The sequence below is a fragment of the Notamacropus eugenii genome, chromosome 2 (genome assembly GCF_028372415.1).
Source record: "Notamacropus eugenii isolate mMacEug1 chromosome 2, mMacEug1.pri_v2, whole genome shotgun sequence".
In the NCBI taxonomy this organism is placed as follows: domain Eukaryota; kingdom Metazoa; phylum Chordata; class Mammalia; order Diprotodontia; family Macropodidae; genus Notamacropus; species Notamacropus eugenii.
This window is the reverse complement of record NC_092873.1, coordinates 527083554-527099150: the sequence shown is the minus strand read 5'-3', so window position 1 is coordinate 527099150 and position 15597 is coordinate 527083554. Positions and strand designations below refer to the sequence as shown.

Genomic DNA, 15597 nt, shown 5'->3' with positions numbered 1-15597 from the left:
TTTTCCATTTCCACAGTGATAATGGAGTGGCATTCTGAGAGGCAGAACGGGGTTCCAAGTACAACATGGTTCTTGGGTGAATTACAACTCACCTCCTTGGAGTTTATTGAGTTTTCTCAGCTGCCAAATGAGGAGATTGTCAATGATCTCCAAGGTCCCTTCTAACTTTGGAACTTTCTATGCTGTTATGAATATTAACTGAATTATTGGTATACTTCATGGGTGTCCAGTGACCAATGGTGACATGCTCATGAAGGACCTGCATTACCTACGTCCATATTGATTGAGTGATGTGGTGGACAAAGTATTGGATTTGGACTTAGATGACCAAGATTCAAATCACAGGTCAATACTTACTACCTGTGCGACCCTGGACAAGACAATTAACCTCTCTGGGCCTCAGTTTCCTCACCTATAAAATGAAGAAGTTTGAATAGATACTCTCTAAGGTCCTCTCCAGAGTGAAATCTGTGATTGTAAAAATCTATCACTTTCTCACTTTATGGGAAATAGAAAACATAGAGAGTTTATAGTATTATACTCAACAAGTTTTTGCATCTAGGGTTGTATATGATACCAAACATGTCCATGAATCATTTTTCAAAAAACAAATTCAATTCAAAGGAAACCCAAGTATTTCTGTTGCTAGGAAGGCTGTGCACGAAGATGAAGAAGACAGAGCTTTGTTCCATCTAGGATCTCACTGGGGTGAAGTCAGCAAGGGGAAGGAAACATTCTCTTCATACTAAGTTTGTTTCTACCTACTATAAAACTAGAGGACTCTAAGTGGCCTTGGGGCCCCTTAGAAAGCCCCAGGCTCCCTGTCCTGATTAAGGCCCTGAGAGCTTATGACTAAATGTGAAGATGTGTGTTCTTTTCAGAGAGGCAAATGAAGGCCTCAGAGGAACTGGTCTCACCAGGGGCCCAGAAGCCATAAAAAATCTGAGCCCTGGTCATCTCATCAAACAGTGCTTCAAACAATATGAAGATAATTCCTACTTTATATGCCACTATCATTGTAGAGGATGATGAAGGCGATAAATTCTATTTAAAAAAAACAACTGAAAGACACTTCTATTCAAGTCAAACTCAGATTCTAGATTTAATTGTTGTGACTATTACTACTGTCTTCAATGAATTCCGTGTGAAAGTGGACATGGGGTAGAACCATGTTCTAAAATATGACTCAGGATCATGAAATGAGCAAAGAGAAAATGGACAATGAATTTAGTAGAGAGTTGGGAATCAAAGGGCACAATGTTACGTACATTGTTGGATGTCACTTCATGAGTCATTTTTGAGCTTAATTGTTTTCTTTATTATGAGAAGCTCAGTTCCCACCAGGGTGGGAAGAGAGCAAGGAGAAAAAGGATCTAGAAATAAATGTGATGTAAAAAGAAAAACACATCAAAAACTTGGTTTTAAACAAAGAAATGAAAAAACCAACTACAACCTGTAAAACTCATTAGAAGCTTTATGCCTCATCTCTTCTCTTTTACTAAAAGAGAATCACAGGCACGATCAGAACCAAAAGTGAAACTGCTAAGACAGGAAAGGTTGATTATGGATGAAGCAACTGCTTCACAATCCCTGATGATTACTGGTTGGTTCCAGTAAACACATCACTCTTACTCAGTCTCTTTTCAGTTGTGTGTGACTCTTCATGACTTGACTTGAGGTTTTCTTGGCAAAGACACTGGAGTGGTTTGTAATTTCCTTCTCCAGTTTATTTTATTGATGAGGCCAACAAAGTTAAGTGACTTGCCCATGGTCACACAGATAATAAATATCTGAGGTCAGATTTCAACTCAGGAATATGAGTCTTTCTGACTCAAGGCCTGGCACTCTATTCACTGCATCACCTAGCTGCCCCAAAACATCAAAACCAATATCAATTACAAGAAAGGATAAATGTGAGAAGACACTCTGTACAATTGATTATAGCAGTTCTAATTCAACCTGTTTAAACAAATGATTTATTCAAAAAGGAGAAGGAATGGGAAAAGTAAGGTTTCCAACTCTGACCTGCACTTTTTCTTAAAAGAAGCTTGACCAAGGCAATATTTCCACAAAGAATACAGAGATCTCAGCTAGCCTGCATATGATTTCCATGTCATGTGGAGAAGCCTGGGCCAAACAAGAGTGAGAGACAACTGAGGGATAGTCTATATGCTCCCTTCTCAAGAGATATTAAAAGAATGAGAAATAATGAGAATGGGAAATTGATGGGATTGTTAAGATGGCAGTGAAGAGAAAGTACTCAACTGAGCTCTTCCAACATTCCCCTCCAAACAACTATAAATAACACCTCCAATTAAATTCTGCAGTGGTAAATGGACAAAGTTGGAGTGAAATGTTCTTCTGAACCAAGACAACGTAGGAGGTCAAAAGTAGAGAACTGTGACATGTGGGTGGGGCTTGACCTGAAACCTGCATGAATTAAACACCGGTGATAGCACTAAGTGGTGATCACAGAAGCAGAAACAGGTTTAGAGCACAGACTAGGGGAGCAGTGTCCACACCTCTCTCTAGATCCCACCACATTGGAAGTATCAAAAACTTTCATATCTCCAGAACTATCTCTGAAAAGAGTAGTGTGAAAAAGCTTGAAGATTTAGACAGTACCACTCCCTCTCCTTATATCAGGGAACTTTAACATAAAGTTCAAAATAAGAAAAAGGGTGGGAAAGTGAGCAAAAATTAAAAAAAAATAGAACCCGACTATAAAACCTGTTGTGGTGATAGAGAAGCTCAAAACACAAACTCAGAAGTGAACAATGAAATCAAAATAGCTACAAGAAAAGCCTCAAAAAAAGTGCCAGTTGGATACAAGCCCAAGAAGTATTCCTGAGAAAGCTAAAATGATTTTCAAAATCAGAGTGGTAGAAGAAAACTAGGTAAAGAAATGAGAAAGCAATTATGAAAACAATTAACAGTTTGGTAAGAGGCAAAAAATACCAAAGAAAATAATACCTGAATATTGACCAAATGGAAAAAGAGGTACAAAAACTTGCTGATGAAAATGATTCCATAAATTTTGAAATGGGCAAGTGGAAACTAATGACTCAGGAGACATCAAGAAGCAATAAAACAAAGTCAAAAAAAATGAAAAAAAAAACAGAAGAAAGTATGAAATCTCCTATTGGAGAAAACAACTAACCTGGAAAGTAGATCAAGGAGAGATAATTTAAGAATTACTGGACTACCTAAAAGTCATGATAATAAAAACAAAAGAAAACTAAACTAAACTAGACATCATGTTTCAAGAAATTCTGAAGGAAAAGTACCTCAATATCCTAGAAAGAGAAGGCAAAATAGAAATTGAAAGAATCTATCAATCACCCCCTGAAAGAGATTTCAGATCCTATAGCTCCCAGGTTAAAGAGAAAAATACTTCAGGTAACCAGAAGGAAACAATTCCAATATTATGATTTCACAGTCAGGATCACACAAGATTTAGCTTCCACATTAAAGTATTAGAAAGCTTGGAGCATGCTATTTCAGAAGGCAAAAGGTGTGGATTACAATCAAGAATGGGCTACCCAGAAAAACAGCATAATCCCGTAAAGGAGGGGAAAAATTAGGCAAAATTTTATATCTCTAAATAAAATAGAGAAAGAGCAGAGATTAATGATCTGGCCATACAACTAAAAAAACTAGAAAAAAAGGCAATCAATACAAAAAATGTGAAGGAATGTGTCCTAGCATTTCCAGATTTCAAACTAGTTTACAAAGCAATGATCATCAAAACGTACTAGTGCTGGCAGGAAATAGGTACATAATACACAGTAGTGAATTACCATCATAATTTAGTGTTTGATAAACCAAAAAACTGAAGCTTTTGGGGTAAGAACTCAGCATTTGACAAAAAATTGCTGGGAAAACTAGAAACCAGTTTGGCACAAACTAGGTATAGACCAATATCTCACAACATATACCAAGATAAGATCAAAATGGAGATATGATTTAGACATAAAGGGAACTATCTTAAGTGAATTAGAGGACTTGGAAAAATGTACCTGTCAGATCTGTGGATAAGAAAAGAGTCTATCAAACAAGTACAAAGCATCACAGGTTGTAAAATGGATAATACATGAAATTAAAAAGCTTTTGTAAAACAAAACTAATGAAATCAAAATTAGAAGGAAAACAGGAAATGGGGGGAAGTTTATAGCTAGTTTTACTGATAAATGCCTTGTTTCTCAAATATAGGGAAATGAGACAAATTTATTAAAATAAAAGTCATCTCCCAGTTGATAAATAGTCAAAGCATGTGAACAAGCAGTTTTCAAAAAAAAAAAAACAAAATCAAAGTTATCAAGAATCACATGAAAAATGCTCTAAGTCACTATTGATTAGAGAAATGCAAATTAAAGCAACTCCAAGGTTAATACCTCACATCTATCAGACTGGAAACATGACAGAAAAGGAGAATGACATGCTGGAGGGGATGTGGAAAAATTGGGATACAAATGCATTGTTGGTGGAGTTGTGAACTAATCCAACCATTCTGGAGAACAATTTAGAATTCTGCTAAAAGGGCTATAAAACTGTGCATACTCTTTGATGCAGCAATAGCTAGGTCTGTATCCTAAAAAGGATCAAAGAAAAAGAGAAAGGGTACGTGTGTGTGTGTGTGTGTGTGTATGTGTGTGTATGTTGAGAGAGAGAGACAGAGACAGATTGACAGAGACCAAGATAGATAGACACACAGAGGGAATGTAGATATCTATATCTTAGTTCTTAATGTGGTGGCAAAAACATGGAAATTGAGGGGGATGCCAACTAATTGGGGAATATCTGAACAAGTTGCGGTATGTGACTGTGATGGAATACTATTATGCTATAAGAAATGATGAAAGGGAAGGTTTCAGAAAACCTGGAAAGATTTATATGAACTGATGCAAGTGATAGTGAGTGGAAGCAGGAAAGCATTATGTACAGTAACAGCAATATTATACGATGCTTAACTGTGAAATACTTAGCTGCTTTGAATCAAGACTAAAGAATCCATGATGAAAAAATGGTATCCAAATCCCTAATGTACTCTGAATGCAAACTAAAGGGTACTTTTTAAACTTTCTTTTCACTTTCTTTTCTTTTTGGTCTGTGTTTTCTTTTGTAACATGGCTAATATGGAAATATTTTTGCATGACTTCACATGTATAACCAAGGAAGGAAAGAGAGGCAGGAAGGAGAAATAACTCAAAATTTTTAAAAAAAATTATTAAATTTTTACATGTAATTTGGCTATATTTAATAAAATAAAAATCTATAACATTTTTTAAAGAAAATTTATGGAAAGAGATAAATAGGGCATCTGATATCAGGACAGGGGACTCCATTAAGGTATCAAAATAAAGCAATCCCTCCTCATGAATGAAGAAAATAAGGTCAACTCACTCCAATGTCATAGAGTTGGTTTGTAAAAATGCTAGGAGTACAGGCCATGCCTTACAAGTTCAAATCTAGTGCTCATTTCTCTACACGCATGTTTTTGAATTCCTTTCTGAGAGTTCCTATGTTTCAGTAGCAGTGGTCAGTACATCGATCTTAAGTGTATTAGGAGCTCTTAAAGAAACAAATAGCTTTAAGTTGTAGTAATAGAAAGAAACAGTGGCCCAGGTTGGGGTAGGGGCATAAAGGTTGGGGAAGAGTGACATTGTACCAAGCCCTGGTTAGACGATCTTGATTATTATTGTGTTCAGTCCTAGGTACCTGATTTTAGGGGGAACATTGACAAGCAGGAGCACATTTAGAGCTGAGTGACCAGGAGGCATGAGCGGCCTATCAGTCTGGTAATGTGAGGAAATGCTAATCCTTGAGAAATAGATACAATACATTGGAAGGAGAAAGGGAAGGGGAAGGGAAGAAACACTTATGAATTGCCTTCTATGTGCCAGGCACTATGAGAAGCACTTTAAAAATATTATCTCATTTGATCTTCACAAAAGCCCTGGGAGGTAGATACTGTTATTCTCCCCATTTTATAGTTAAGGAAGAGGTTAAGTTACCTTCTCAAGGTCACACAGCTGGTAAGTGTCAAAGGTTGGATTTGAACTCATGTATTCCTGACTCCAGGCCCAATATTCTATCCACTGTACAACCTAGCTGCCATTGGAGGGAGTATATGCATCACTGAGATCTCAAATGCATTACAGTACTCAAGTATAAAGGAGGGAAACCTATCTTAAATCAGTCTTTGCAATGTCTATGTCACAAGTTAGCTATCTCCTCAGAAATATTCAAGTCTGGCTTGGAGCCATGCGTCAATGTCTGCAGGGAGTTTCTACATTGGCTAGATGACCTTGCTTTCCATTCGGAGATTCTCCAATTCTCTAAACCATGTTGGATCTTTCACCAGGAATCTGGGGCAATGACATGAGTGATCCATCACTTCCATCTACGGGGCTGGTCCTGTCTTGGAAGTGTTCATCAATTGTTTGCATCAGCTTGGAAGTGGGGCACAATGGGCCAAGAATTAGCCAAGATTTTCTTTGACCCAGCAAAGACCTGGTGCCATGGGGCTCTTGTGTACTTTGCCTTCAGTCAACACCTATTTATCCTCAGGATGGCATTGTAAGGGTGAGATTAGTAACCACATCAGCAGGTGATAGAAGTGCAATTCCAAGGGCTTTGTTAAGGCCGAAAAGGAAAACAAAGAAAATGAAAAACCAGAAGGAAATTCAATGGGACGTGCAGGGAAAAGAAAGAAGCAGAAACATGGAGAAGGAAAGTGAGACCAGATGTGGACATCTTGGGAGTCCTAGGAGACCACTGGCTTAGTCCTCATTTTATTACTTAATAACTGGGCAACCTTGGCCAAACTGGGCAACTTCTAGCTGCCTCAGTTTCCTCATCTGAAGAACAGGGAGAATAATACTTGTATTATTAACCTCTCAGGGTTGTTATGAGAATCAGAGGAAATCATTTTTGTAAATCACTTAGCATAGTGGTGGCACAGTAGACACTATATAGATAGTAGCTACTCTATACTATAGCCCCCTCTTATCTACGGGGATCAGAGGGTGATAGTGGAAAGAGTACTGACTCTACAATGAAAGGGCCTGGGTTCAGATCTTCCTCTGACTCTTACTGTGTGAGCTTGGGTAAGTCATTGAATCTCCCTAGGCCTCAGTTGCCTTAGTAATAAAATGGGGGGGGTAGATTCAATGACTTTTGTGGACCCTTCTGTCTCTTACCCTATGATCCATAACCTCCTTTAATGATGTAGGCTGCGTCCCCTCCTGGATCACTCAGTCATGCCCACACATAAATTTATTATGGGGGATCTCCCCAGTTTTCTGGCAGGTGTCATCTCTTTCTTTTGGTGTTGCATGAATACCAATGGAACATAAAGCCACGTAGATGTCAGCTATCATGTGCCTTCTTCTCATCATTGTGCAAGGCATGAAATATGCTAAGAAATGCTCTCTGTGGTGGAGAGGAGGTTCATGAGTGTTACATGCTGCACGTTTCCAGAGTATTTCAATGTTTTCATCAGTTGTACTTTTTTTCTTCTTTAGAATAAATGTTATTTTTCATATAGAATGGTGCCCCTGGAGGAGGCAGGGGAACGATCCTTGGGATTACTATGGTGATTAAATAATAGAAAAAAATCAATGAAATTTTATTTTAAAAATTTTTTAAAATATGCCAATAAAAAAAGAAGATTCAGGCCTACATACGAAAGAGGGACTGGACTCGAGAGTTCTGTAATAGAAGGAACTCCAAGGTGAAGAAATCTCCTCTATGAATACTGATTGGCACCTTCTCTGCCATCTTACATAGTTGCCTAGAGAAGGGAGAGGTGAAGTGGGGTGAGATCTGAGACCACTATGTCTTCATAACTCTTCCTAACAGCAGTGAAACTCACTGTACCAAGAGACCTCTCAGGGTCCAGACCTAGGAACCACATGGGAATCGTGGATATCAGAAAAATGTTCGATAAGATAGTAGGAAGTGTATGTAGAGCCTGTCTAGAAATACCACTTGGCCTTGAAGGGTTTAAGAAAATGTTCTTCTAGCAGAGGCCATGAGTAATAGCAGGACATTGTGTCCAGTTCTGGGTCCCACAATTTTGGTAAGACATGGATATCCTGAGGTTTGAAGAATCAGCCTAATGCCATCCACAGGCAGGAATGAGCGTGTGAAAGATCCATGCTTCCCAGACTTTGGAGAGTCTTTTAAATAAGATCCCTAACCACTAAAAAGGGTTGGGCCCAGCTGTGATCAGAGGGGAAGCCAGAAAAATGACTCTTGTCCAAACTCTGTTATGATGTTGGATGAATAATCTTGAGAGCTTGACCATAAGTACATGTATCTTGGCCTCCCATGCCAAATGGACAGTGAGCAGCACCCAGAGTGGAGCAGAGGTTACGGGGTGGGCTGAATGGTCTTTGAGAATGGCCCCAACAAAGGCCCATAAAACCAATATTCCATGGGTGTTGTTTGGATGGTCTCAAGTCATAGAATATCACAGTATTGAGAATCACTCTAAGGTCAAAGGAGAGGTTCACAGTGGTCATGTGCATACGCCATATTATAAATAATGGATATACAAAAGAGAAGACCTTTAAAGAGGTTTATCACACTTTCCCCACCTCTCTCCTTAGTAGAAGCATGGGGGTAGAAGGGGTCTGTGTGTATATGTGGAAGGGACAGAAGTCCCTGGTTATGGAACCTGGGGTATATTTTCAGATTTCTCAGCTAGGATTGAGCATTTGAATTCTGTCTCAAGCACTAGTTGTGTGACATTGAGTAAGTCACTTTTAACCTCTCTCAGCCTCAGTTACCTCATTTTTAGCATATGAATAGTAATTATACCTGCCTCCCAGGGTTGTTATAAGGATCAAATGAAACAATAAGACATATAAAGCATTTTTGCAAATTTTACAGTGCCATATAAGTCATAGCTATTATCATATTTTAATTTATTGACCGATTTGCCTGAGTTTCTCCCACCCTCTCTCTTTTTTCTTTAAAAAACTTCTGTGTTATATGAGATGACTGTCTGGGAGAGGGAAGGAAGAAGGATATAGGGAGGAGAATCTAGCTCATGTAAAAACTACAGATTTGGATAAAATTTATCTTTCTAAAAGTGTCATCAGAGATGCAATAGAACAAGAAAATAAAAACATGAGCTAGCCATGTAGGAAAAAGTGAGGGATGTGGTTGGCCAGTCCCTGTTGAACATTGGTATCCATCCAACATCCAGAAAATGTAAAAAATGAGCCTCCAGGTATTGAGTGGAATTTATGGGAGGAGAAAGATGAAAGACAGATGGGTGGGTGAGAGTTGTGTGGGCTGGGCAAGGATAGATGGAAGACTTGCATCACTGCAGGGACACACATCCCTGCACATCCATGAGACTCTGATCAGTAGACTCTGGAGCTTTACAAACACCTCAAACCTTGAAGGGACATAAGGATTTGGAGAGGTAGGCAGGAAAGGAAAAGAATTCTAGTTATGGGGACAGCTTGGGCCAATGCACAGAGGTGAAAGATGGGACATTGAGGCTGGGGAAGAGCTAGTCATACAGTTTGGCTGGAATGTATCAAACATGAAGAAGATCAATGGGAAATAAGCCTAGAAAGGCAGATGGGAGTTGGATCATGTAAGGCCTTGAAATTCCAGGCTAAGGAATTTTCATTTTACAGAAGGGGAATGACATGACCAGACCCTCAGCAATCTGGATCTATGCAGAGTTCCCATAACATTGATTTGCTAGACTTAGGAATTCGTGCCGTGCATCATTATTTCATATGCATCTATTTCTGTTCTGTCCAAAGAGACTTTAAGCAGTTTGAGGTCAGAAGCCAGTATTGAGTTGTAGTTCTAAGCTTAAGACTGCACTGAGAATTTGGAATTGCCTGAATAATACCACTAATAATTAGCATTTGTGTGGTGCTTTAAGATTTGTAAAGCACTTTACAGAAATTAAATCTCATTTGTTCCTAATATTATCCCAATTTGACAGATAAGGAAATTCAGGCAGACAGAGGTGAAGCGACTTGACCACATAGCTACTAAGTGTCTGAGGCAGGATATGAACTCAGATATAGCACTCTATCCACTAACTGAGTCTATCACCTTTGTGCTCTATTACCAAATACCCTACACCTGACAGGTACCTTTGAGCAGGGGCTCAAATACCTTCTAAATAATCAGACCAAGGGAAAGAGGTTTTGAAGAATTTGGATACAGTTTTTCTTGTCTTGACCAGGACCCTCACGCTTTGCTGACCTTAAAAGTGCTTTAGAAATTTGAGGAGTCCATGTTCTAAGAGGAATAGTTAGATATTTGCCAAATATTTTGTTTTTGATTTTCACCCCCAAAAACGGCACTGTTAAATTAGCCCATGTCAAATATAGCTATCCAGAAAGCAGCCATTTTATTTGGTTACCAAGGTGACACCATCTGTTTATGATGTCATGGGAGAAAGGATGTGATAGATGCTTTTATCTTGTCAAGTTGCCAAGGCAACTGTATAGTTCACCTTTTCCATTCTTGGTGAAGAAACAGCAAAGACACAAGCTCCTTTCCCCCCAAACAGGAGGCAAAAGTTCATAAGGAGATAGAATCTTAGGATTAGAAAGTGGAGAAAAGGAAAATTGGACCCTTTTTGGATGGATAAACATAAAACCGGAAGAGCCCTTAGATGACTACATAGACTGAGAGAAGAAAAAACCTCTGAGATCACCAAGCCCAGCCCTCTCTTTTTATAGATAAGGAAATCAAGGCTCAGAAACAGGGAGAGTGACTTGCTCAAAATGAGAGAACTGGTTAAAACTAGATCTGATGATCTAATTTCACTTTGTCCTCTAAGTTTTTTTCACGTCCTTAACTTACATCAGCTGAGTGGCAGATGGATGGGTTCCCCTTCCCTGCCATTCTTGAGTGGATGGTCATATCTTTGGCCTGAGCTCCTGCAGACTTCCTGCCTCCAGGATGCCTCCTCCTCAGTTTCCTCATCTTGTAAGATGAGGGTCATAATAGCAACTATGTTCCAGGGTTCTTGTGAGGATCAAATGAGATAATATTCATAAATCACTTTTGAAAACTTAAAATGCTTCATAAATGTCATCATCGTCATCATCTTCCTCCTCCATCATTCCATAATTATCGTCATCTTCACTTTCTCTAGTACGTTGCTGTGGAGGTTCCATTCGCATGTGGGTTGGATGAAGATCTTTTCCGCCTCTCAAATCTTACAAGTCTGACCTGTACAACTGACATCTCATTGTATACTTTATAGAATCATTTTTATGGGAATGACAGGACTAACAAGCATTGTTGGAGTGGATAATCCAATCGCCTCATTTCAGTCATGTTCTGACCATGGAATTTCTAGCTCAGAATCATCTAATGATTCCCCATTTCTTCTAGGAAAAATAGACATACTCCTCAGCCTTCTATTGAAGACCCTTCCTACATACATTTCCCAAAGGTATTTCATACTCTTCCTTGTGAATGTGGATCATTTCATTTCCAGTTGCTTAGAGAGACTGTGGAGAATGGGAGAGAGATTTGCTTCAAGGATTAGAAAGAGTAGGGCAAATGTTGTCTTATGCTAATAACCATGACAAAAACATGGCAGTAGATTTATGCTGAAAAGGACCTCAGAAATCAGGTAGTACCACCCCATCATTCTATAGGTGGAGAGACTAAGGTTCATAGAAATGAAGCAACTGACCCAAAGTCAAGAGATAGTAATTGACAGAGACAAGATTTGAACACAAATTCTCTGATTCCAAATCCAGCACTCTCCTCCATGGTCCACAGGAGGCCAGGGATATCTTGACTTTGATTACTGACAAAATTCTAGGAACTGGGAAGAGAGTGAACAGTTAGGGAAAAAAAGGTGGTGAGTGAACACAGGTCTAATTTCATCTCTTATGAAATAATAACAATAACAACAATTTATATAGCATTTACTATGTGTCAGACACTGTGCTAAAATGTTTTCCAATGTCTCACATTTAGCTTTACAACAACTTTCACAGGTAGGTGCTTTGATTATCTTCATTTTACAGATAGGGAAACTGAGGCAAACACAGGCTAAGTGACTTGCCCAAGGTCACTCAGCAAGTACATGTCTGAGGCTGGATTTAACCCAGATCTTTCCTGTGCACTATGGCACCATTTAGTTGTCCCAGTTAAGGAATAGCTAGACTTAAATAAATTAAGGAAATCTTATAAATCTTATAAAGACAGTTTTCCTAGAGCAGCAAAACATCTGACAAAGTCTCTCAGGTTATTCTGGTGAAGAAGGTAGATAGATGTGAACTAAACAATAGCAAAGTTAGGTGCACTTAGAAGTGGTGGGAGAGCTGGACTCAATAACTCAGTGTCAAATAGGAAGAGGTCTCTAGTGGAGTGGCTAGTGGCTCATAATTCTCAGATCTCTCAGTGATGCCAGATCAAGAGGGATGGCTAGCTGGAGGCATAAGTCAGACTTTGGTAGACCAGAGCAGCAGTTTTCAACTTTTTGGTGTCCACAACCCTTTATGCTCTGAAAAAATTATTGAGGACACCCCCCAAAAGAGATTTTGTTTAGAAGGGCTATCTCCATAGCTATTTACAAGTTAGAAATGTAGATGTCTTCTTATTATGAAATTAATTTTAGCCTCTCAGACTCCCTGGAAGATTCTCAAGGACCTCCATGGTTCACAGGAGCACATGTGGAGAACTGCTGAGTTAGAAAATCATGAAAGACGCTGGACCATGCTTTGTGTTTGCTGATTAAAGGAATTGAGCCAATATTTGAAGGGTTATTATGCAGAAGAGAAATTTCACATAGTTTGGTTGGCTTCAGATAGTAAACTTAGGGATAATGGAGAGAACATGCATGAAGACAGATAAGGACTTTAGGGTCACATGCCCCAAGGTGGAAGACTGGACATATTCTGTCATTCTCATGACCTCTCAAACCTCTCCAAAACAGCAACTGTGTGTAAGAGATAAAGCAATTTTTAGCTGTTTCCATAGCTTAGGGTTCCAGGAACCCAAACGAAATAAAAACACTCTCTCAGCATTCTTTCTCCTATTACCTACCACACTCCCAACAGCAAGGCTGCATAAGCCTTCCCCAGGGCTTTCAACAGAAATTGTCTCCACACCCTGACCCCCACTGCACCCTAGTTCAACCCACTCCTGCCTTCCTCTAGTGCCACCAAGATCCAAATTCCAAATAGCAGAAACTTGCCCAGGTTGCCAAAGTACAGTGATCATTCTTTACACAATACAGTTTGTCCAGAGAACAGAGAGGGCAGGATACAGATGTGACTAATAGAAAGAGCCCAGCATTCATCTGGGACCAGTTCTGTCCTCTCAGAAGACACTTAAGACAAACACCAAAGCTGGTGAACCATGAATTGCACAGTGTGGGAAGAGGCTGAAAATTGGAGATTCAGCCCCCAGGAAAACCACCATTAAAGAGGAGAATTGGAAAGTGAGCAATAGGTCCAAATAAGGAAAAAAAAATTTGAAATTACCAAAGATCTCAGGAGGAAAAAAAGGATAAACCTCGAGCATAATCAGATAAAGCAGACAAGTTTGAATATGTATCACAAAACAAGTGAAAATGAATTCACACCTGATGAGGCAGAAGACCCTGTGGGTTCCCAAGGGAGCATGCAATCACAACAGGATTCCTCTGAATGCTTCAAAAGAGAAACTCGAATTGTGAGAGAGGAACTTATGGTCTACATAGCCAAAATCATTGGTAGGATAGAAAAAACTAGAATCCACAATGGCAAGTCTTACAAAGAAACAAAAGAAAGAATAACTGACAATTAAAATATGCCGGAGAGGACACTCTGGAAAAACAGAGGCTGAGTTTAATGCGAAATGTCCTAACGACTGGAGTGGTATGAGAGTAGAGTGGATTTCCTTAGGGGAAAAAAGCAACCTTCCCCTCAGTAAATGCCCATGGCCAAGGGAGATTGCAGAGGGAGTTTTTGTTCCTATATATGTTGGGCTAGATCATCTTTGTGGTCTAACTCTGAGAATCTGTGGTTCTATATGATGCCAAATTTAACACGAATTAAAACAAAACACTTGATGTTCATGTAACACTTTACACCTTACGCCTAACACACATCTGAGCCTCACAGCAACACTTTAAGATAGACAGTCTAAGTATGATGATCTTCATCTTATAGCTGAGGAGACTGAGGCTCACAGTGGTTAAGTGACTTGCCAATGGTCACACAGCTAATCAGCATCAGAGGCAAGATGTGAACTCTGATGCTCCTGGCTCTGAGTCCAATACTCTATCCATTAGTGCATGTTGTCAGGTTCCCTTTTGCTATTAACAATAGCATGTTGTTATAATCCTTTAGTTTACAAAGCTGTTTATAATATCTAGTGAAAATAGCCTTCTTCAAGAGATTAATACTTTCACATTGCCTCTTATATTCTCATTGCATATACGAAGGCTATATGTATAACTTCTTTTCCTGTGGAGATTTGAGGACCATCTTATTATGTTTGAAACATCTCACCTTCCTATTTTTCATTAGTTCAGACATCTTAGTAAGACACTCTCTTCTTACCTCCTTTTCTCTGAAGTATTGATCCATCTTCTTTAAAATGGCTCATTGTATCTACTTGGTCTTGAAAAAGAGCCATCCACTGACATGTACTCAAACCCCGATTTTCCCCAGATGTTCCTTTTCCTTTTTGGGGCTGACCATCTTCTACTTTGTTAATAAACTAGATGGCCATGGTCCATGGCTAACTCAGTCCCTGTTGTCTACAGAGGGGGGGAAATACAACTGCTCCTTCAGTTAAAAATGATGGATCTCCCTGTGATGTCACAAGCAACAGCCATTGCTGTGACAACATCTTGTGGAAAATCATACTGCTGGACTTAGGGTAACACCATCTATCATGCCCTTCCCCTAATAGAGTATGGTTTTTCATTTTACTGAAATGGCTTTTCAGTTTTCATTTTATTGGATAGAGAGCTGTTCTTTTTGAAAATGACCTGGCTGATTTAGTAGACTATAAACTCACTATGAAACAACAGTGTGATTTCTCTCTGTCCACACTTGTAATATGACAGGCAAAAATTGTTTTCCAATTCTATTTTAAGAAAAATATGATGTCCAGAACACAAGAGATGATGGTCCTACTGTCTTCTTCTCTGGATGGACCAACTCTAGACTATGGTGCTCAGTTTTTGTGTTGCATTGTAGGAACAGCAAGTGAGCCAGCATGGCTGAATTATATAGCATACAGAGAGGAATAATATGTAAGACAAGAAAGACAGGGTCCTGGTTGTGTTGAAAGCTTCAAAACAAACAAAAGAGTTTACATCTTTGATCCTTGAAGGAATTTATTAAAGTGTGTTTGTGTGTGTGACATACTGAGACCAATATCTCTGTCAGTCCTTCTGATTCTATAATACTGAAACATTCTCTCTTTTACAAATCAATGCCTCATTCCATCCGCAGAAGAGATTGTAAAGTCTTTGAAGAGATAGTCTGTGTCTTGCACCCTTTGTGTTTCCATCATTTGTCTTGCACAGTGACTCATACGTCGTAAGTGCTTACCAAATATTTGTTGGATTGATATGTGACACATATCAAT

General features: G+C 39.1%; 1 protein-coding gene across 1 annotated transcript in view; it reads right to left on the bottom strand.

The window, feature by feature from the left end:
* SGIP1 (SH3GL interacting endocytic adaptor 1) overlaps positions 1-14790 on the bottom strand; it is a 277554-nt gene extending 262764 nt beyond the window's left edge. Inside the window, exon 1 of the mRNA XM_072649764.1 lies at positions 14559-14790. Coding sequence (XP_072505865.1) covers positions 14559-14634 — 76 coding nt within the window. The 5' untranslated portion in view covers positions 14635-14790. The remainder of the gene's footprint in view (positions 1-14558) is intronic.
* Positions 14791-15597: the final 807 nt, after the last annotated feature.